The 24238-nt window shown below is 35.7% G+C and overlaps 1 protein-coding gene across 5 annotated transcripts in view; it reads right to left on the bottom strand.

The window, feature by feature from the left end:
• The window catches only part of GPC5 (glypican 5), a 1421162-nt gene that overhangs the window by 938747 nt on the left and 458177 nt on the right, over nucleotides 1–24238 (bottom strand). For all 5 annotated transcript variants that reach the window (XM_011281029.4, XM_045055062.1, XM_045055074.1 and 2 more), the window contains exon 6: nucleotides 7106–7226. In XM_011281029.4, the coding sequence (XP_011279331.2) occupies nucleotides 7106–7226 (121 nt within the window). The remainder of the gene's footprint in view (nucleotides 1–7105; nucleotides 7227–24238) is intronic.

Genomic DNA, 24238 nt, shown 5'->3' with positions numbered 1-24238 from the left:
TGAACCAAAAGATAACTAAATGTGTTTTGGTTACTACTGCACAGTTAAGTAAAATCAAAAGGTGTCTATCTTTCTGGAATATCAATATGATTAAGCCTGACACTGGTGCATAATACAGATAAGTCAAAGTGCTGTGGTGAATTCTCAGAGCAAGAAAAGAAGTTTGTAGAAGTGAAAGAAATTCACAGAATCACCTGATACCACTGACCAATCAGTGGTGATTAACTGGTTCTGCATTACTATTATAAGCTATTATCAGTAAGAAAAAGTTTCTAAAATGTGTATTAGAGTCAGTATTTTAATGAAAAAACCTTAGGAAGTTTTCAGAATTCAGAAACTTTGACATATTAATATTTTTAAAAATCTCATATATATTTTTTGTATATATAAACACTAACCTCCTAACTGCCACTAAGTTTTAAGTTAGAACTTCTCACTCTATTACAGCTCTAAAGTTACTATTTATCATATCGGTATTCTAGGAACAGAATGGGAAAAAAGAAAAAAAGGCAATTTAGCACAGTCTTTTCCTACATGAAATAAAAAAGACTTCATCTCTGCTTGAACCCAGTACGTTATGAGTATTGAAAAACATATTATAAAATGTCTATATATTTTGTAGTTTTAAGCAAATGGTTATGATTATTGCTTTTTCTCACATTTAAAAATCAAATTTATTTTACACATGAAGACATATTTCCAAGGAAGTTTTAGTCTCTCTATAAAAATGAATATTTAATAGAAACTGATAATATTCTCTTATGTATTGGAATTAGGAGGTTTGAAGAAGTAAAATGTTACTTAAATCCACTACTTTTAACAACACTGTAGCATTTATTGGTTTTGCAATAAAAGAATTACAGAAAATTATTGTTATATTACTTTTTATGTTTCACACTGAAAGTAGGTAAAGTAATTTCTAAGCTATGGGTCATTATCATTTCTAACCAACCATGCTCAACAGTTAGGTTTTTAACTGCTGACATCACTTTTTTTTCTTTTTTGGAAAAATGATGGATATTATTTAATATTTAAAGATAAATTGCTGCAAAACTGTGATTTTTTGGCTGACAACTCTGCCCTAAACAAGCTTATCAATATGAACAACAAGAAGTTTTAAAATAAATTTGCTAAGAAATCTGAATTAAATTTTTCATACATTTCCTCAGCCACTATAAGATGAATCAAGTATTGTTTACAATCTATTATCAAAGGGCAATTTCGTCTGATGCAAACATCTAAGAAAGTTCATGTTAACCCTTTAGAACTTCTCCTTTTATAAAATTCCTCACCATGCTCATCACAGGTAATTTTCAAAGGTATAAGCTTGTCTACCTCAAGCAGCACAGGCTTTAAAATGTAGGAAACCCCTGAGAAGCATGTTAGCACAATGGCTTCTCCAGAAAAGGGGTCAGAATCAGAGATGGCAGAAGGCCAGGCATGATTGTCCTCTTTTCTCCAAGATTCTTGTTCCCAATTCAGAAGGATTTACAGAGGAGGAGGGGACTTTGAAGTGTCTGAGATCCCTGAGGTCCAACCTACAATCTGTAAGTCTCCATGTATATGAGATCTTGTGAGCAACTTATTTTTTGTCTTGTAGGTTTTAAAAATAGAGGGCTTGTCCTAAACAAAATAAAATTAAAGTTGTGTCTGCTAGGATCTTTCTCTAGGAAGCCTTGAAACTTTAAACTATTTTCTAAAACTTTTTAATGTTATTTATTTTTGAGAGAGAGAGAAAGAGACAGGGCATGAATGGGGGGGGGGGGGAGCAGAGAGAGACGGAGACACAGAATGTGAGACAGGCTCCAGGCTCTGAGCTGTCAGCACAGAGCAGGACACGGGCTCAAACCCACAAACCGTGAGATCATGACCTGAGCCAAATTGGATGCTTAACTGAGCTATCCAGGTGCCTCTAAACTATTTTCTAGTTAAAATATTTATTTTGGCCATACTTAAGAGTACCCACAGGTGACACCAGTTCAAGCCAACATTTCTAAAGGATTGCTACTTTGGTCTCTAGAACTCCATGTGATTTTCCTACCACCCATGCGTAATCACTGCCAAATTCCCAATTATTCCTTCAACATGCTGAGAAAGTTGACATATATCCTGTGCTTCACTTCATGTATAAATTCTTAGAATTTTCCTGAATAAAAATTTAGCAATATTTATTAAAATACTTAAAATTATGAATGAATAGATTCTTGGTTATAGCATCTAGAAATATATCACAAGGGGAAACAGTTATAAAACAATTTATATCTGGAACATTCCTATTAGCAGTATTTACTACGGTGAAAAATTGGTAACAACCTAAATATCCAACTTCAGTTTTAGATTAAATAAAATTATAGTCCTTCCATATGATAGAATATTATACAGGCACCAGCAACCACATTGCAGAGCATTTTATTTTATGGAAACAAATATGTTATGTGTTGTTAGATGAGTACTCTGTGACACAAAACCAAATAAATGTACTCTTGGATCTCACTCGGTTATACCAAAAATGTAAAAGTATTGATCTAATTATATGTATAATTAAGTCTAGCAAGAGCCTAGAAGGCTTGCTTATTTCCTGATCCTGCTTCTTGTTTTACAAGTATAAGTTGTTTATTTTCCACTCATTTTGAAAATTTTCTAAAATAACCCATTTCAATTTCTTATAATGGACATTGATTATCCTTCAGTAAAAGAAAAGTTAATGTTACTAAATACCTTGTCTGTCCTAGATCAACTCTCTATCTACGTGGTATCACATACATTTAATAAATGCTTTCTCCTTTCCTAGACTTTCAGAATATACATCTCTCATATGATTCTGCTATTTTATATTATCCTCTAACAGTTTTTGTTGAGAATTTATTCTCTAACAAGAAGGTGGCCACCTCGCAGTCCCACGACTTACATATTATCTAACGCTGATGCTCCCAACAGGCACCTCTTGCTGTGTGGTTGCCACTGAATCCTGGATGTTCCCCTTGAGAGTCTGATGTATTTCAAATGTAACAGAGCCATAATTTCCAATTAACTCCAACAACTAAACCCCAGACCTGTTCCACTTTCAGAATTCCTTGTTTCACTTAATCACACTATCATCCCACCCAACGTAGTTTTCATCCTTGCTCTCTCCCTCTCAATCCCATTTCCAATCCATCAACAAATCCTGAGTAACTCTCCTTCTCCTATTTATCTAAATCTCCCTGCTTCTCATATTAGCCATTCTTCCTATTCTAGTCCCAATCACCACAATCTTTTTTGTTTTGTTACTTTCTTCCTCTATGTTTGTTCTTCTTCTACTTTTGGTCCATTTCCAAAGTGAAGCCAAAACTACCCTTATAAAACATTAATTATATTATATCATCCTCTGCCTACAGTCTTTGGCTTCCCATCCCACTTAGGATAAAATCTGAACTCCCTGCTGGAACTATCAAATCTTAATTCAGAATCTCTTTCTCTTACCCATTCACTCACTCTGTTCTGGCCACATGGGCTTCTGTTTGTTCTTTGAATACAATAAACCTATTTCTGCCACAGGTCCTTTGTATGTGCTATTCCTTTTGCGCCAAACACAGTTCTTCAGATTTTCCTGATTCTTTTCTTTTCCTTCTTTAACATCAACCCAAATATCCTCCTTTTAATGGCCTCCCAAAACACATGCTTCTGAAGTACCTTTTCCTACCTCATCCTGTTTTGTTTTCTTTATAACATTTGTCAGCTATAGTTATTGTACTTGCTATTAAGATGTTTAAAAAGTACGATTTCTTAAAGTAAAATTCCTACCCACTTGTCTAGTTAGTGACTCTAATTATAGAGGTTAGAGGGTAGGAAAGGCGGTACAGTTCAATGACAGGCCAAAAGAAAGGTGTTTGGAGGCTAATTGTATGGAGCCAATTTACTAATAAATATGGCTGGTTTATTTCCACATACTTACATAGAAGGAAAAGGACAAGAGGAACATTTACTTATCCATATGATGAGAGATGTCATTTTAACTATTAAATGTGCTTAATATCCATCGCAATAACAAATAGATTGAGTTCTAGCCAAACAGAAATAAGTGATGATATAAATCCATAGATTAGATTTTGAAATATATTCCTACTTCTACTTCCTCCCTTTGTCTCACACTACTCCAAAATTAAGAAGTTATCACTTATAGAAGACAATTTTCTGAAACTCTTCAGACCTGACACTTTGTCAGGTCTTTATAACTGTCCCTTGATAGTTGCCAGGGCACACACATATTATCAATAGTCATAAGTCTAGTGAAAACAAAAATGTTCCTTCATCTCCAGGAGAGCTGCCTTAGGAAAGAACGTGTTCTAAGACATTAAGTGCGAATATTTTCATGCCACCTGTACAAAATATGACTTTCTGCTATCTTCAATAAAAATCTAAATTTCAATCATCATCCTAGTAGACTTTAAAAAGACAGACCTCAAAAAGAGCATTTTATATGATATTCTCTTCTAGTTCTAGAACAAAACTTAAGTATGAATAACTGGAGATCTTCACAAATGTAAAGATGAAAGAATGGGACTCAATTTAACACAGGAGATAAAAAAAAAAGTGGGATTATTTCCCTCTGCCATCTTGAAAAGGATATGGCTTTAAACCTATGAAACAAGAAGATGGGGATGTTAGGCTGAATGGACAACATATCCGTGAACCGGTTTCCTAAGAGTTTTTATAAACCTTTATATTTTGAATATCTACTTACTTCCTCGAGAATATGGTTACTTATGTCTGTATACTCTTTCCTATATAGCAGCTCCGTCCCTTTTACTTATAACAGGTTTTCATCATGTATGTATTGAATGCACACCTACTTGACATATATATCTACATACTTGTACACTATAGCCATGTGCCATTGCCCTCTTACATATGTTACCCGCCTTCCTACGACCAAATAAATTAACATAATGAGGCAGAATAAATATACACTGAAGTTTTATTTTTCCTTCCTGCCCCCCAGTGGCGTAGCCCGTACACTCTCTGGAGACTGCTTACCCCACTTCGGAGACCGCTAAAATTTTGCTATATCCCAAGGAGAGAAACCAACTCCTCTTAAAGCTCTTTTGATTTTATGACCAGTGAACACTCGAATTTCTGAATAATCTAGATCTGCACACCTTATTATGGTTCATGATGCTAGGAAGTGCTGGCTAGACCAAGGCATTCGTTCCTTCAGCCACAGGTTATATTGTTGGCCGCTGGTGATTCAGAGCTGAGTTAACATACCACCCACCTCCACCCTCACAGCCTTCATCCAATTACTGTCCAATGATCCAATTCCTCATCCAACGCAGGCCAAACTGAAAGGCTGAAAGCCTCCAGAATTCCTACTGGATTCAGATGAGGCTTCCATTACAACCACAATAAAGTTCAACTGCTCTCTCTTTAAGGCACCACTTCTTCTGGTCTTTTTACTGATTATAACGTCACGCTGCCAGAAATCTCCTGCACAGATATCTCTGTCCCAGTGTCTCTTTCCTGGGAAACCTCAACAATTATGTGTCGAGTTCCTAATAAATTGTTTATGGAGCCACTGGAAATTCAAGAATTAAAATAATACCCTAAATTTTCCTGAATCCCCATTTGGTTCTCACTGAGTCAGGACTAATTTCACCTGGAGGTCTTCTTTGTTTTTTTTTTTTTATGAAAAATCAAGTTTCCAAAAATTCCTCCTTTTGAATGCCTGAGCGACATTTACTATTGGGCTTAATATCACTGCTTCTGAGGACAACAGGGTTTGTCCCTCTTGATCTCAGCCATTCTGCCTCAGGCTATGGTCTAGTTGATACTGCTCACTACAATACTTCCTGCAGTGTCACTTTAGCTCCTGACACAATCCCACGACCACTGAGGTCCAAGAAATGTCTGAATACTTGGCATAATAACAGCATAAAGGACTTACTTTATCTGGGAAGTGTCTCTCTGAGGGAAGGCTGTGAGGTTTAACTCACTAGTAGATGTGACACCACTTTTCTCTTACACTTTTCTCAATGGAACTTAACTTTCAGTTCTGCCATCCAGGCTGAGAGCTCTGTTTCCCCAAAGCACTAGTCATAGAATAAGCAAAATACCATTATTGCCTCCTGGACGGGATAAATGTTGGACACAGACCCTGATATCCTCCTTGAATTTCCTTTGATGAAGATACAGACTTTGATAAAAATGGAATCCTAAGAACAGACCCTACATAAACTTAGGTTTTGCAGAGCAACTATGAAAAGCATACCAGTGACTCTAGAACATTTGAATATTAATAGAGTCAGTACTTTAAGTTTGTTATCTTAGTTATTAGAAATAAGAATCAACTATCCATCCAAGGTTCTACTTAGGAAAAATGAAAATATATGTACAGATTGTTATAAAAAGACTAATAACTAGAAAATAGTCCTTCTTACCCCAAACTCCAACAAATGAAGAATGGAGGGTGGCCTTCACAGCATGTAACATAATATTTGATTCTAACTAAAAGATTAGTTCAGTGTTCTTTTGATAGAAATTCTCATGCTTCATATGCTATATGTTAAAAACAGCAGTATATACTCACTTGATGACATATTATTAAAGATAAAACAGAAGTATTTCATAAATCACCAGATTATAGATTATAAGTAGATTATAAGGTAACATGTAAAACGTGATACAGAAAATAAATACCAAAAATGCATATTATTCATTTACGATAACTTTTATAGAAAATGGAACAAAAATCTTCATAGCAAGGCTCAGAGAGTTGCCTGCAAATGACTTACTTGTTCTTTGTTTCCTCTAATTGTCACAGTAGACTCCATGTCTAAAGCTTATTCACTGGGATGAAGCTTATCCTGAGATTTTCATCACATATTAAAATGCTGAGGCTATGTCTCCTTTTCACAGATACAGACTGCCCTCCATTGAAATACTACTGTACATTGATTCTGTATGAAAATCGCTCGAATATTTCTAAAACTCTAGATACAAATAATTTATTCCAATACTCACTCTTAGATAGGACTATTAGGATTAACAGATTTATCACATGTAATGGAAAGTGGCCACTTATTATTTACCATTGATTATACCAATAAATAGAGTTTCAGTCACTTACCTGAATAACGTGCTTTAGTTTATCAATAATTTGATTTATCACAGGATCAGTTCCTCTGACTTTGACTTCAGGATTTCCAGATTGGGCTTTGATTCCATTTCCAACCACACGCTGAGTATAGCTAACAAAATGAAAAGTGGAAGATATATGAGTTAGTAACCTGGTCACAATATGATCTGCCATAACTATTTGAACATATTTGAGTTCAGAATATTGTTCCTTTAAGGGTACATGACAATATACCCTGGCACAGCTACAGTATTTTTTTTTTTTGGTAAATGCTTAGCATGTAAATATAGACTACTCTAATGTTTTTTCTCTCAAAAGACCCAACCAAAGATTGTGTTTTAACATCACTTATCAATATACTAAAGAAAGCGAATACACATTTCACTTTGTTACCAAGTCTTGCTGAATGACACATATGTCTGCATCCATATTATCTGAGTCAACTTACTTCATTTTATATAATATACAAATGAGTCCCAACAGTATCTTTTACATATTGGATCAGGAAATTATATATATAATTAAATGTAATTACATACGTATTTACATAAAACATATATATGTATATATAAATATGTATTTACATTAAATATGTATTCATATACAAATATATTTATATAAAATACATATACATATATTTTACCACACAAGTCAAAATTACAAACATTATAAACAACTAAACTGACAAAATATTTTGCAAGTAGACAAAACACAATCAGCTTTCACCAACGTATACCTAAACAAGGGTCTAGTAAATTGTGTTGTATGTAATGGGGTGATTGTATAGGTGGTTAAAGTCATTGCAAATTACTATCTTCCCAAAATGATAATCACACAGTATCAACTTAGTAAGCATACACATGTTTAGATTCATCAGTCACGATCCTAGGAAGGAAGGAGAGGTTTAGCATGCTATGGGGATAGCTAGAAGGAACTGTGTATGTCAAGTGAGAGGTAGGAATAACACAGGTAGTAAACACTGAGCATTCAGAGAAGTCCATCTTGACTAAGACACTTGGGGAAACACTAAAGAAGTTAGAGGTTGTGTTAGCCCTTGAAGTATTACGGAAAGAATAGGTCCTAGATGACATGGTTAACGCAAACTCCGGAGCAAAGGATGACATCCCAGCAGGAGAAATGGCAAAGGCATATGAATGACACACACAGTGAAGAATAACTAGGTTTCTATTTGCAAAGAGCACAAATGGGGAAAAGTAAGAGATAGGAGGTCACACCCTGAACATTCCATACTCTCTCCACTTAAGACTTTCCTCTGAGCAATTTGTTTGTTTAAATAAAAGTCATAATAAAGTGGTCTCAGAGACTTTTCAACAAACATTTTCATATGTTTAATATAATTTTTCTTCCCTCTATTTGAGCAGACTATCACAACTATCCATATGAACCATCTGTATTTTTTCTACAGCAGTGGAATCTCTTTGAAAAAATGAAAAGAGAATCCACTGTTGACAATATGGTGACACAAAAGAATTTTCTTTTTTTATTTTTTTTTAATTTTTTTTAACGTTTATTTATTTTTGAGACAGAGAGAGACAGAGCATGAACGGGGGAGGGGCAGAGAGAGAGGGAGACACAGAATCGGAAACAGGCTCCAGGCTCTGAGCCATCAGCCCAGAGCCCGACGCGGGGCTCGAACTCATGGACCGCGAGATCGTGACCTGAGCTGAAGTCGGACGCTTAACCGACTGTGCCACCCAGGCGCCCCAAGAATTTTCAAGAAATATCCAGCTTCCCCCCAAATTTTGCATACACAATGACCAGTTCATAAAAGTGGATCAAACAATTCTTAACTAGATCCTTCCAATTAAATGATGGAATTGTGGGGGGCACCTGGGTGGTACAGTCAGTTGAGTGTCCGACTCTTGATCTCTGCTCAGGAGATGGTGTGCATTGATGGTGCAGAGCCTGCTTGGGATTCTGTCTCTCTTCCTGTCTGCCCCTACCTTGCTGTACACATGCTCACTCTTGCTCTCTCTCTCAAAATAAATAAATAAACTTAAAAAAAAATGTAAACAAAAATGATGGAACTTTTTCATATTGATAATATCAATTGGACATGACAAAAATAATGATATTAATAAATCTTTTTTATTTTAAAACAACCTTGAACCCACTTCTTCAGGCAGAAATAGAAGGTACAGAGTTATGCATTCCAATATACATTAGACACTGTCAATATGTGCCAATAACCAGTGGTAGAAGGAAACCAAGCCCACAAATCTATTAATGTGTAATAGTATTTTTTACTTAGGAGGAATTGAGTAAAATCTAAATACTAAGCTTTTCTTAACTCCTCGATAGCACTATTATATTTTTCTTCAAAATATTTCAAGCAGATTGAATATGTGGCTCCTTTATTAATGTACTATTAACAATAATGAGTAATATGAACACATAAATAGACAAATGCATGTTTATCATTCAGGCATTGTTTTAAATACTTCCTTTGTAGTTTGTCACTTTATTCACATGACAATCATTTGTTGTGGTCATGAGAATGTGCCTATAGACCTCAAACTACTGGAAGTTTAATTGCCTAAAGGCACATGGGCTTTGCTCTGAAATCTATTTCTGCATCTGCCCCCAACCAGTGACTGCGTGCAGCAGAGCTAATAAGCAGGGCCATCACTAGAAGACACAGGGCTCCTCTGGTGACCAAGTGTGTCTCAGGATTCCCCGAAACCCTTGTTAACCTTTCTTAGGCTGCACTACATGGTAGCATGCTTTCACTCAACCTTTTTACCATCCCCTTCACTCTGGGTCATATGTGCTTCATGACTCACAGCTTTCCCAGCTTTACTCAGTGTCCACCCCATTTACTCCGATAGATATTTCCCTTAATAAATCCTCTTGGGTTTAATCCCTTTTTGGCATCTGCTTCTTGGAGAACCCAGATTAATACATCATATAATTTTTATACTGTAAGTATTCCTACTCTATAGATTGAGGATCTAGGATCTGAATAGGCTAAGTAACTTTCCCAAAGGCAACATTTTGTTAAGTGTGCAGCAAGGGTATGAATCCAGGGAACATGAGGTCCAAAATACAATCGCTCAAAAATTATTAATGAAAACTCCTGAAATCAACTAAGATAAATTGGGATACAATTAGCTTGGTGCAAAGTGTTTGCTTGTTTGTTTGTTTTAATCCTTTCTTTTTTTTCTGTAATTACAGCATTTTCAAAAGTTTTACTATTTATAATTAGGAAAGAATGTACTATTTTCCTCAAAGATCCCAAAGAACAGTTGTATATTACCAGCTGGTGGGGTGAAAAGAAACTAATAGACTTCAAGCGTGCTTTAAGATTTTCCTGTTTGGGGCACCTGGCTGGCTCAGTCAGTCAAGCATCTGACTTCGGCTCAGGTCATGATCTCACAGTTTGTGAGTTCGAGCCCTGCATCAGGCTCTGTGTTAACAGCTTGGAGCCTGGAGCCTGCTTCAGGATCTCTGTCTCCTCTCTCTCTTTACCCTTCCTCTGCTCATGCTGTATCTGTATCTCTCTCTCTCAAAAATAAAAAAATTTTTTTAATTAAAAAAAATATTTTCCTATTTCTCTAGAAACACAGACAAAGTGAGTAATGGAAAGTTAGTCTTGTATCTTAATTTAAAATACAGTAAATTCTTGAACAACATACGTTTGGACTTCCCTCAGTCCACTAATACATAAATTTTGTTTTTCAATAAATACAATATTATAAATATATTTTTGCTTCCTAATTATTTTCTTAATAACATTTTTATTTTCTTTTCTCTAGCTTACTTTACTGTAAGTATAGTTAGTATGTAATACATATAATATACAAAATATGTGTTAATTGACTGCTTATGTTATTGGTAAGGCTTCTGGTCGACAGTAGGCTATTTGTAGTTTGGGGGAAGTCAAAAGTCATATGTTGATTTTTGATTATGCTCATAACCCCCACATTCTTCAATGATCAACTGTAAACTGTTACTTGGTTTATGGTTCGTGGGTTCGAGCCCTGCATCAGGCTCTGGACTGATGGCTTGGAGCCTGGAGCCTGCTTTACATTCTGTGTCTCCCTCTCTCTCTGCCCCTCTCCCACTTATGCTCTGTCTCTCTCTCTCAAAAATAAACATTAAAAAAAAAAGATGTAGGAATGTCATGTTACTTTAATCTGAAGAATATCTCATTTTTTATTCTTAACTGTCACTGTTGATAACACAGATAAATGTTATCACAAATACAATTGATCAAGAATCTCATTCCAAACTAGTGTCTTATAGAATAGTTCAGGATCACTATTCTTATTTACTATTTAAATAAGGAAAAAGTCTGCAGCAGGCCATTTAAGATACTTCAAGTGAAATATAAGTTTTAAAAATAAGTTCTTCTTTTCTGTTTTTGTAAGGTTAAGGAGAACCACAATGCAATGGCTGTTCATACATACCAGAATGGTTTAAATGAAAAAGACAGATGATACCAGGAGGAACTGGAGCCTCTTCTGGTGGGTGAGAGTATAAACCAATGTAAACCACTACTTGACATGTATTTAAAAAAATTTTTTTTTTCAACGTTTATTTATTTTTGGGACAGAGAGAGACAGAGCATGAACGGGGGAGGGGCAGAGAGAGAGGGAGACACAGAATCGGAAACAGGCTCCAGGCTCTGAGCCATCAGCCCAGAGCCTGACGCGGGGCTCGAACTCACGGACCGTGAGATCGTGACCTGGCTGAAGTCGGACGCTTAACCCACTGCGCCACCCAGGCGCCCCTTTGACATGTATTTTAAAGCTAACATATCCCGTGGCCCAGAGGATATACTCAACAATGTTTACCAAAAGACAGGTATAAGAACACTCAGGGAGGGGCGCCTGGGTGGCGCAGTCGGTTAAGCGTCCAACATCAGCTCAGGTCACGATCTCGCGGTCCGTGAGTTCGAGCCCCGCGTCGGGCTCTGGGCTGATGGCTCAGAGCCTGGAGCCTGCTTCCGATTCTGTGTCTCCCTCTCCCTCTCTCTCTGCCTCTCCCCCGTTCACGCTCTGTCTCTCTCTGTCTCAAAAATAAAAATAAAAATAAAGAACACTCAGGGAAGTACTACTCAAAATAGCCCCAAAGTGGACACAATCTCAATGTTCATAAACATTAACATGGGAAAATAAATGGTCATATATTTATATAATGATATATGATACAGCAATGAGAATGAATGACAACTATACTCAAAATCTTATATAAGCTAAATGTGGAATGAAAAAAGCAAGGTATGGAACATATTCTATTACCCCATCTATAAAAGTTTAAAAATGAGTCAATAATGTTCTAAATCACCATAACTGCTACTCTAGAAGATACGGTCTAGAAGGTTAAAGGGGCTCCCTGGAGTTCTAGTAATATGTTTCTTGATTTGGGACCTGGTTACATAACAATGCTCATTTTGTATAAATAAAAAAACAAAAACAAAAAATGCCAAATTGTAGAGTTAAGGTTTGAATATTTTACTATATGCGTGTATTTTCAACCTAAATAAAACACATTAAAAACCTCCTTGTTCTTTTTTCCATAATATGTATACAATAAACAAATTGTCTCTGAACCATCTATAAATAAAAGATCCACGCAGGTATTTTTAACATGGTCTAAATGGTAGTGTCATCACTAAATTAGTAATTTAGGAGCCTAGATTGATATAAAAACTTACTCCCTGCAGCCTTGCCTTTGTATGCAAAAATATGGTTTCTAAATAAATAAATATTTTTCTAACAAAGAGTTTGAGTTTTTTATTATGAAATTTTAATAAATCATTAATCACATTTTCCTTCTAATCTACAAGTAATGGATAAAACATTTCAAGGATCCCTATAGAGGTTTCTCAACTTGAAAAATTGCTTGCATTTCAACTAGAAAAAGGGATTAAAACACACACACCCCCCAAAAGGGCCAATTTTTTGTTAGAGAAGTAGCAGACCCACCATCTGTGCTGATTTCTTCTAAGCAGGTCTGGTAATGGATGACAGCAACTTAATAGGGATACTCACTTCCCAAGTAAAACTTGCTTTTCATTAAAATGGAAAAAAGGCAAGCACTGACATTATTTACATTCTATAAAGATGTTTTAAAATGATGATTAACAAGATTCCAATTCTCTATGTGTTCAACATATGAAATATTAAAAAGAAGTGTTATTAAATCTATACACAGTATGTCATTAGGAAAGAATTTCTCCAGACTCTACCAACATTTCTTATTTGAAATTCATGTCATGCCCTACTAGTTGGTATTAATTTTACTTTATTTAGAACACAGAATTTGTTTCAGATGCACATCAGAAGTATGGTATTTTGATGTGTGCTCACATAATTTCTGGGGGACAAATATTTGGAATCTGACCCTGGAATGCATTACAAATCACTTCAAGTGGTCTGAGAAGTCTTTGATAACTTCACTGGGTCAAGACATAAGAACTTCAAAATTTATACGAAATGAGAAAAACACTTGATCAGGGACTTTCTCTTTTTAACATGTCACCATCTTTGTTAGAGTTTTAAGACTGAGAATGGGGACCATGTTGGTGGTGGTGGTGGTGGTGGTTTAGCAATAACAGTAGTAATAGGTGTTTTGTTTGTTTGCTTGTTTGCTACTTTTTTTGTATGATCTGGTTAGGTGATTGTATATTAAAATTCCTTCAATTTCCAGAGTTTTGAGTCTCCTAAAATCTAGGAGGCAAAACACTGTGTGTTTTTGGCTCTGGTAAATATATTGCCATCCTGGGTAAAAAAAGTCTGGGAAGGACATTACATGTATTCATCAATGAACCTCTTTTTTGACAAAAAATTGTCCTTTCAAATAATTTCTGGGCCTCCCTTCCTGGTTCTGGCAGCAAATGTGAAAGTAAGTAGCACTGGTATTTTTGTGTGTAAATTTTCATCAAATATTTGGGTGACACTGAATACCACTACTGACTGCTGCTTTATGTACAGGCAGCTTCTGTACAGCACTTTTCCTCTACAGTGAAGGTCTTAATCTTTGAAATCTCAGAACGAAAAGAAGTCATATGATTGATTTTATGTGCCAGGTTTATGGGGCTAACCTTTCATGGTAGGTAAGAGGCTTACAGGGGATTTAGAAAATAGAGACATCTGTAGAATCAATTCAAAATGATTAAACCTTTTGTGATTGCACTATCTCATTTCAATTGCTGAGCCACAAACTATTTATAAGTTAATCTCTACCATTTATTTGGCTTTATAATTATAGATAATGTCTAAATTTGAGATCTATGTTTCTGAACCTAAATAACGAAGTCAAAATAAATATATATCTTAGAGACCTTATTGTGTTATCATTACTTATAGGTAATTAATTTTCTGATGCAGATATTGTATTTCTGATACCTTATGGATAACAATCGTTAACATTATTTTAATAAGGCAACGTCATGCTTTGTATGGTAGCCAACGAAGAATGTTTATCAGGTCCCTCCCTGCCATAAATAAAATACGAACATGTTTAGAAAAAGCAAGAAAGCAAGAACTCATTAAAGAATGGATATCAGTCAATCTTCCGCCTAACTTCAGTCGGCAAGGCATGTATTTGTGCTTGTCAGTTTAGCCAGGTAATCACAGGTTTCAAGATATTTTACAAGATAAGCAGCTGTATGAACCTGCAAAATATTTGCACATGAGAAACTAGTGACTATACATGCAAAACCATTGGTGTTCTGAAGGCTATCACTTCGACAAATGTTGATTACCTGATAAAAATTGTATTAAAAGTAAACTTCCCCCCATGTAAAAAAAAATAGTACATTCCTTACATGATTTCTTTTCTCCTAACCCCTCCCTAATCTTACCAAGAAAAGATCAATATCTTAATTATAGCAAAAGCTCTGTTTTTATGGTTTAAAATTTTTGAATTAAAAATTCAAAGCAAGTAATAATAAACCTTTGGTTTGTTTAAGTAATTATCCTCATTTTCTTCAAAGTAACTGTCAAATTTAAAATGATCGCTTCTAACTACCATCAACTGCACATACTGTTATATGAATTATGAAATGTTATACTAACTTCTATTTCTCAGGCACACATTTCAAAATTAAATTCTTCTTAGTAAGAGACAAGCTATCTTTCATGGATTTATGATAGCTGATAATCATCATTTTGTACTGATTTTCTGTCTCCCTTCGCTGTTTGCTATCAATATATGAAAGTAAAATGTTATTATCTGAGTACTAATAAATTAAATACTATTAGAGCCAAAAAAATGACGTGAAATTGTTTAGGGTATAAATTTCATTTAACTAAACTTGTATTAGACATCACTAAATCCTAAAAGTTCCCAGAATCTTATACAGCCTGTTTTGGTATTTTTTAAATGTAATTGACACCAACATTAATTAAATTTCAGATATAAAACTATCAACTGCATCATAAATACTTTAAAATTAGGCACAAGATACAATAATCTAAGACTACCAACGTATCATCCAAATGAAACACTTGGGTACTTCTTACTAATATATACCATAATAAAATCAGAGAGAAAGAACCTCGGAATTTCAGACTATACTAGGTTACTAGTACCACCACTAGGTTCCTAGGGCCACCATATTTACCCCACTACACAGAGTATTATAAAGAAACTGGAAGCTACCTGCATGAAAACAAATTTCCCCTTGAACTTTAATTAATCAATAGACTTTACATATAAACCTCTATCCTTGAAGTCATAATCTACTTTATTCTAGGGAAATTTTATTTACTACAAAATAATATTTATATTTCTCAAATACAGCTCTCAAATTACAGCTTGGGTTTTTTCATTACAAGTCAGTTATCCTTAAGGAAAATAATCACCTTTGGAAATTCTTAGTACCTAGTATCTAGCATTTCCTGTAATCTAAATGATTTTCATCTTACTAGCAAAAGTAAACAATGCTATTGATAATTTCCTGTGTTCCAAATTCATACAAACAGGAAATAGAATCTTAAAATATGATTTGTTCTCCTCTTAAGCAGCAGCCCAACCACCTGCCCTGAATGTAAACTTTCCCTGAAAGCTATGAAGGGCTAGTTTATCATGAAGGTGTTGACGGTTGATTCTTTGGGGACCCATATAAGCACACAGAATAAATTTTAATCATACTTAATGCTAATGTGGTAGCAAGGCTGTGACAATATTCAAATGTGACTAATTTCATTGAATTAGCTGTACTCAGTAAGCTAAACTTCATTGCTTAAATCTATATAATGCCTCAAAAGAAATAATTAAGCTCATCTCCTTTCTATTTATTTTTTTGTTGATGCTTAAGAGTGAAAAGATTTTAACCGAGATCTTTTGTCTGCTTGGTTTTTGTTTTTATTTAGCAATCAGTTCTCCTGTTTTATCACCATAAGACTATGTGGGTACTTAGCAGGTGGCTGAAGACAGCACTCTGCTTTCAAAAAGAAATACACCTATTCCAGGAATATAGTACTTGGCATTCAGCTCTTGGCCTATAGCCTAATAGATCTGTTGTCTGTCTTTAGTGACAGTCACATAAATTTAAAGCTGGAGAGGACCTTAGAGGTCATCTAGTCCAACTGAACCATGTTTTAAAACAAATGAAGAGGTATGTTTATTTCATCATTTTGCACCTATGTACTGTATATTTCCAGAAAAGCCTTTGAGACAGCTTAAAATAAAAGGCATAGACACTATAAAACAAGGGCACAATGACAGAATAATGAAGAGAGGCAGATGACAATTATAAAAGAAGACCTAGTAAAGAGACACCACACTTTAGCCTAAAACTTAGCCCTAAGCCTCTTGATGGTAAAGGCTAAAAGGAAACCCAGAATTCAAATAGCTCTTATTAGTTAATGAAAGTGGTATTTGCAAATGTCAACAGCCACTTTTGTTTTGTTTTGTTTTGTTTTGTTTTGTTTTGTTTTGCTTTTGGTATCCCTAAACTCTCAAGCACAGCACTTGAGTCCTTAAGTAACAGACAATGAACAATACAACCAAAATTATCTTCAATAGCAATTTCAAAGGTTCCAAAGATATAAGTACACATGATCCTTTTTTATATGAATCTTTGTTAAGAGCTGTCCGTGTGATATTAGATTTTAGTTCTGAAGAAGCATTTCTCCTGGGGCTTGGTTACCTGACTTGGTGAAAAATGTAGCCTTGGAGAACTTAGAAGAGCAGATGGTTAATATTTCCCTGAATTTACTTTTGTTTTTAATTGATATTTCATTTCACCACTCACAATGAATATATTCTCTGGATAATGTATTGAAGCACCATAAACAAAGACTCTCAAGGTCAAAGGGACTTGAGATAGATCAGAAAGCAGAGGTCTGGTCTGAAGAGCTGCATGCATGGTCTCTACTGTACTACATGGCAAATAGGAACACGACAAGCAATTTACCAATAAATAAACACCAATGAGAGGGGAAGAGTGGGTGTAATGGCACGACACATTTTAACTGACAGTTAAATGTTTTCTAATAGATTTAAACATTCTACATTTAATGGGATCATTTTCTTTTCTCTTCCATCACTTTTCAAAACATGTAGCTTGTTGCTTTGAAGAGGAAATTATTTGGTAGATTCAATTTCCAAAGTTTAAAACAGGCCCATCATCAATGTTCTATGAATTGGATGGTCTTGATGTTTTGATGGTCTTGAATGTATTGGATGGTTCGTATATTTTTGGATAGGGATGGGAGCCTGTCAAGGAGGTCAAAAAGTCTGCATTTTGTAGCTCTTATTATGAACACTTTTCGTCTGCTCTTATCTTAGGCATAATCGCACAAATTAGTTAGGAATTAATAAAAGCCAGGCATAATCACAAGAACTAAATGGATAAAAATGTTTATATATACTTTATTTGTATTTTCAATAGCAAGAACTTGGAGTTCTGGGCCCATGGAAGAGATTTCAAGTTTTGAAGATTTGTAAATAGCCGTTCTTAACAAAAATAACCCAGCAATAATTAGTATTTAGAAAGCAATTAGAATTGGAGCTTAACACGTCAGTTTTAATCTCCAGTTTCAATCTTGTCTCTGATGCCAACTTGAAGTTCTGTCCAACAATTCTATTTTGTGGTCTGTTGAATCTCAAAATACAAATCGATAGGTTTCAAATCATAGTTATTATGAAGAGCAAGGAGGAGGTGAAGGTGGGGAAATAACTAAGCTTTTTGTCCATACTTCATCTTAACTAGACCATAGCCAACTTTCTGTTATCACACAGTCCTGAGAAAACAGTCCACTTGCATAACAGAATTTAATGTGTCCACTTGCATATATGAGAAAATTTCTCCTCCAGCTATTTTTTGGCAAACTCAGTTGTGCTGTGCAGAAAACAGCTGGACTTAGTTCCACAGACAGAACTATACATGCCCAGGGACTTTTAGATCCCCAACAACTGTATATACCCCAGAAACAAATTTGGCTGACTCACTATATGAAAAATATGCATACACAGAATACAGGACATTTCTGATAGCCCATCTGGGTATTTCTGGCCCAGATGACTTAGAGATTCCACACCTTTGGGAAAATGTGGCCAATCTCTCCCTCACTCTCTTTACTTCCCTTCTTCTTATCTTTTCTCAGTCACTTAAATGATTTCTGCCACATCTCTCAGGGTTTACACACTCCATCCTCCCTGCCTGGAAAGTTCTGTACCTTTAGACCCTTTCCTCAGTCAGCTGCACTAAACATCAAAAAGATTTTTGCAGTAATGATTCATTTAAGGATTTTGAGATTACCCTGAATTATCTGGGTGAGCCCCAAATGCAATCACCTATATCTCCTTAAATGGCAGACAGAGGGAGATTTCTTTCTAAAGGAAGGAAGAGAAGATGACAGTGGGATCACAAGTCAGGGGTCACAGTGACACAGCCACAAGCCTAGAAACTCTAGAAGTTGGAAGAGGCAAGGGATGGATTCTCCCTAGAGCCATTAGAGGGAGTTTGGTCTGGCCAATAATTTGATTTTGGCCCAGTGATATGAATTTCAGACTTCTGAACTATTAGAGAATACATTTTTGTGGTTTTAAGTTTCTCAGTGGTAATCTGTTACAGCAGCCACAGGAAACTAATACAACCACCAACTTGGGTATCTCCTGTGTTATTTGCTCTCACTTCAGCTATTGCTTGCTAATACCTCGTTTTCTGGGATGCATGTATCATCACTGTAATTAAGTAATTAATTCACAAGGATGTGTTTAATGTCTGTAACTCCCTTCTAGACTGTAAATTCTTAAGGTCAACTAGCATGTCTGTCCTAATCATCCTCTAGTTCCAGGGCTTGGCAACATGTTTGTAATATGAGAGCTCATATCTGTATCAGAGTGAATGTAGGACAGATACAAAAGTAAACTAAAAAATCATTTTCAGGCAGTAGTTTATCTTTCCCAGAATTGTTCCTTATAAAAGTGATGAGTCATTTCTAAACATTCCTGAATTTGGTAACAAATTCTAGGAATATGAAGTTCATTTTAATGCTGATTTGATCAAGCTTTAAATAGCTTCTGATAGTCTATAATGGAGTCCGACCCAAGACCCCATTAGTAAAGAAACAGAAAGAAATTAGGAAAACAGAACAAACAACATGAACAACACCAAACGTTAAAACTGATAATATATGGATTATAAGAACAATTAAGTCATCCTATCCATATTTTATTTCATAAGACAGAAGAATTTCCTCCTTATAAAAACCATATAAGATGGTAGTTGGCTCTCCATAGCCTAGTCTCTGAGTCACTCTTGCAGCATCCCAGAGAATGTTCCTCTATTGTCCCAGTCCTGTTTCTTGAGGGGCCAGAGACTAGCCACTCCCACATAATTCATAATGTGAAGCCTCCTTAGGAGACAGTAGCTATAATAAAAGAACATGATGCATTAGGGGCCTGCTGGGCCTTGTTCCCTCAAGAAAGCCTTGTTGGGGGGGAGGCAGTATGACACAGGTGCTAGAAGCAAATCATTACCTGAGTGATGAGAGCTTAATCACATAAGTTTCCCAGAATCCTTCTTTCCCTCTGCTGCTTCCCCCACTACCCTAACATGAAATCAGCCTCTTTTTCTTTTCCCTTCTCTTCCACATGTTACAAAGTGCTATTTATTAGTACAATGGAATTTGAATGAAGTTTAGGGGAAAATGGAGAGAGATTATAAAGCAAAACAGGGAACTACTGATAAACAAGTGGCCTGCACTATACCAATAGGCTATTTAAAATTAATGCCCATTCTGATAAAGGGTTAGTATCCAAAATCTATAAAGAACTTATCAAACCCAACACCCCAAAACCAAATAATCCAGCTAAGAAATGGGCAAAAGACATGGATAAACAGTTTTCCGAAGAAGACATCCAGATGGCTAATAGACACATGAAAAATGCTCAATATCAATCATCATCAGGGAAATACAAATCAAAACCATGATGAGATACCACCCCACACCTGTCAGAATGGCTAACATTAACACAAGAAACAACAGGTGTTGACTAGTGTATGGAGAAAGGGGAACCCTCTTACACTGTTGATGGGAATGCAAACTGGTGCAGCTATCCTGGAGAACATTATGAAAGTTCCTCACAAGGTTAAAAACAGAACGACCCTATGATCTAGCAACTGTACTACTAGGTATTTACCCAAAGGATACAAAAATACAGATTCAAAGGGGTACATGCACCCTGACTGTTGTAGCAGCATTATCAACAATATGTAAATTAGGAGAGAGACAAATGTACATCAACTGATGAATGGATAAAAAGAGATGGTGTATATATAATTTGTGTGTGTGTGTGTGTGTGTGTGTGTATATATATGTGTATATACATATACACATATATACACACACACACGTATATATATAGTGTGGTGTATACATATAATATATAACGGAATATATAAATATGTTATATATGTGTATATGTATGGATACATGATATATATACACAGATGTTATATATACATATATATAATGTGTATATACATATAAAATGTGATATATGTAAATATATATAATATATATAATGGAATATTACTCAGCCATCAAAAAGAATGAAATTGTGCCATTTGCAACAACATGGATGGAACTTGAGTGTATTATGCTAAGTGAAATAAGCCAGTCAGAGAAAGACAAATAGCATATGATTTCACTCATATGTGGAATTCAAGAAACTAAACAGATGAACATAGGAGAAGGGGAAAAAAAAAGAGAGGGAAGCAAACCTAAGAGACTCTTAATGAAAGAGAACAAACTGAGAGTTGATGGAGGGAGGTGGATAGGGAATGGGCTGGATGGGTGATGGGCACTTGTTGTAATGAGTTCTGGCTGTTGAATATAAGTGATGAGTCACTGAATTCTACTCCTGAAACCAATATTGCACTGAATGTTAACTAACAAGGATTTATATAAAAAACTGAAATAAAAAATTAATATCCAAATAAATACAGCCCTCCTTTAGAATTCCTCATCAGAAAGCAGTAACATGTATAACCTGTGATAAGTACTCATTCTTATATGAGTACCCCAGTCCCCACTATATGTCCATGCTAAGTACGATAACATGCTTGGTACCTTGAAGCAGACAGATTAAACAGGTTTCAACTTAGCCTAGTTGAGCTGTTCCAATAAATGCTTGCTGGCCACTGGGAGGAGTTATGTCTATCAACCTGCTCTCCAGTTTACATCAAAAAGTAGCTCATCTCAAAGGTAGACAAATTAATGGAAAAATGGTTATTATTTTTTGATGTTAGACCCTGATTTTGGATAAACATCACTACCTTCTAGATAAAGAGAGTGGGGAAAATAAAACAGAAAGCGCGCGCGCGCACACACACACACACACACACACACAATTAAAAATCATGCTGTAGAAAAGGGAAAGGGAACATCATGTTCTCATAATAAAGACTCGGGAAAAGGAATATCCCTTAAAAAGATTTAACTGTGGAACCAGAAGGAATATTTAGAAAATTGCTTTGAAGTACTTAAACTACGAAGAATGTGTAGAAAGGCAAGTCATTTATGAAATAGAACAAAGTTAAAATGACAAAATGGCAAAATGGGAGATGCCTGAGATTAGGAGGTTTATAGGAAAACTAACATGCAGTAGCAGAATTTCCAACCACAAAGAAATACATGGGCAAGAAAACTGATACAGTGAAAAGTTCAAGTGGTAATTGAATCACAGCCCCGGGGGAAAAAGAGAAAGATAAAACAATGACAGAGAAATGGTAGATGGGAATGCCAGAGACTGTAGTTTCAACTCAAAAACAATTTGTGTACCTGAGAAACAAGACCAACTCATTCTGAAACAATAATCAAAACTATAGCTGAAACATGAAGACTAAAATGACTAATCAGTTAGTAGAGGCAGTGGTAGGAAAACAATGAAGTGTGACCCATATTTAGATAGAAACTAGCCAAACTCCAGAAATTAAAAAAAAAAAAATGTCCAGGGGCGCCTGGGTGGCTCAGTCAGTTAAGCGTCTGACTTTGGCTCAGGTCACGATCTCACAGTTTGTGAGTTCGAGCCCCACATCGGGCTCTGTGCTGACAGCTCAGAGCCTGGAGCCTCTTCAGATTCTGTCTTTCTCTTCTCTCTCTGCCTCTCTCTGGCTCTCAAAAATAAATAAACATTAAAAAAATTTTAAAAATACATAAAAATTTAAAAAATGTCCATCTTATATATAGACAGAAAACAACATTAGCCACAGCGACAAACAACAACAGCAACAACAACAGCAGCAAAGAGTCAGGCTTGCTTTGGACCTTTCTTTTGCTGCATTAACATATTCAAAGACATGGCACTTTTAAGAGGATAAGACTACCAAGAATATACCTATTAGGTTGTCTTTCTCCAGGCTGACTGAGAGATATTCTATACATATTCTACTGATTTATCTTTCTAATAATTACTCAAGGGCATATGGGTATATACTGGGGAAAAACAATAAAAATTAAAGTTTTAAGAGCCAGGAAATTGTACACCCAAAATCCTGAGACAATTGACTCAATTAATTATAAATCTAGGGTGTCTTGGTGGCTCAGTCCATTAAATCTGACTATTGATGTTGGCTCAAGTCATGATCTCATGGTACATGGGATCAAGCGCTGAATCAGGCTCTGCAAAGTCAGTGTGTAGCCTGCTTGGGATTCTCTCTCTTCATCTCTCTCTGCTCCTCCCCTGCTCACCCTCTCTCTCTCAAAATAAATAAAATAAACTTAAAATATATATTTAAAGTTAATTTTACATATAATTGTTTGCCACCATAATATTCTTAAAGTAAAACTGGAAGAGAACATAAAATATTTTATAAATGCAATTATATTTCACATTCCAATAGTAGATATTAAGAATTTTAGGGTCAAAGAGAAGGAAAAGCTTTCTATACCCCTCATCTAACACTGTGAGCTCAAGAGATACCACTAAAAATTCTTTTAGGCTCCAATCACAGTGTCCAGACTCACACCACAGATAACCTCTTCCAACCTGATCACTGTAGTCTGGTCCATGCCTATTCCCTCATCTGATGATTACAAAAAAACTCTTAACCAGTCTCCCAGCTTCTGCCATGAACCCCCTTCAGCTATTCCTAACACAAGGCCAGAAAGATATTATTAAACATAATTCATATCATGTTACTCCTCTGCTTAAAACCTTTCAATGGAGGCCATCTCAGTTATAAGAAAAGACAGTCTTTACAATGGTCTACGAGACCCTTTCTCCATAATCTGCCTCATCTCCTTTATTTTTCTATCAGCTACTGATACTCTTCCCTCATTAGGCTCCAACCACACTGGTTTCAAAGATGGTACTCTCAGCCAAGTCCACATGCTTCCGATTCAGGGTCTTCGTACAAGCTACCTTCTCCTCAAAATGCTCCTTCCTCAGAAACGCATGATCCCTCCTCATCTCTTTCAAGTCTCTCCTTAAATGCCTTGCACCTGATATACAATCTCCATGTCTGGCAGTTTTAAAAATGGCCTCAAAATAGGTTGACACCAAGTGATGGGTCTGTGTCCCCTTACCTTGAACCGGAGCATGCTTGTGACTGCTACAACCAATAGATTACGGCAAATAATTTTGTGTGACTTCTAAGGCTAGACAGTAAAAACCCACAAAACTTCTCCCTGGTTCCCT

The sequence above is a fragment of the Felis catus genome, chromosome A1 (assembly GCF_018350175.1).
Source record: "Felis catus isolate Fca126 chromosome A1, F.catus_Fca126_mat1.0, whole genome shotgun sequence".
NCBI classification, from domain to species: domain Eukaryota; kingdom Metazoa; phylum Chordata; class Mammalia; order Carnivora; family Felidae; genus Felis; species Felis catus.
Note: the sequence above shows the minus strand (reverse complement) of the source record. Positions and strands in the feature narration are given on the sequence as shown.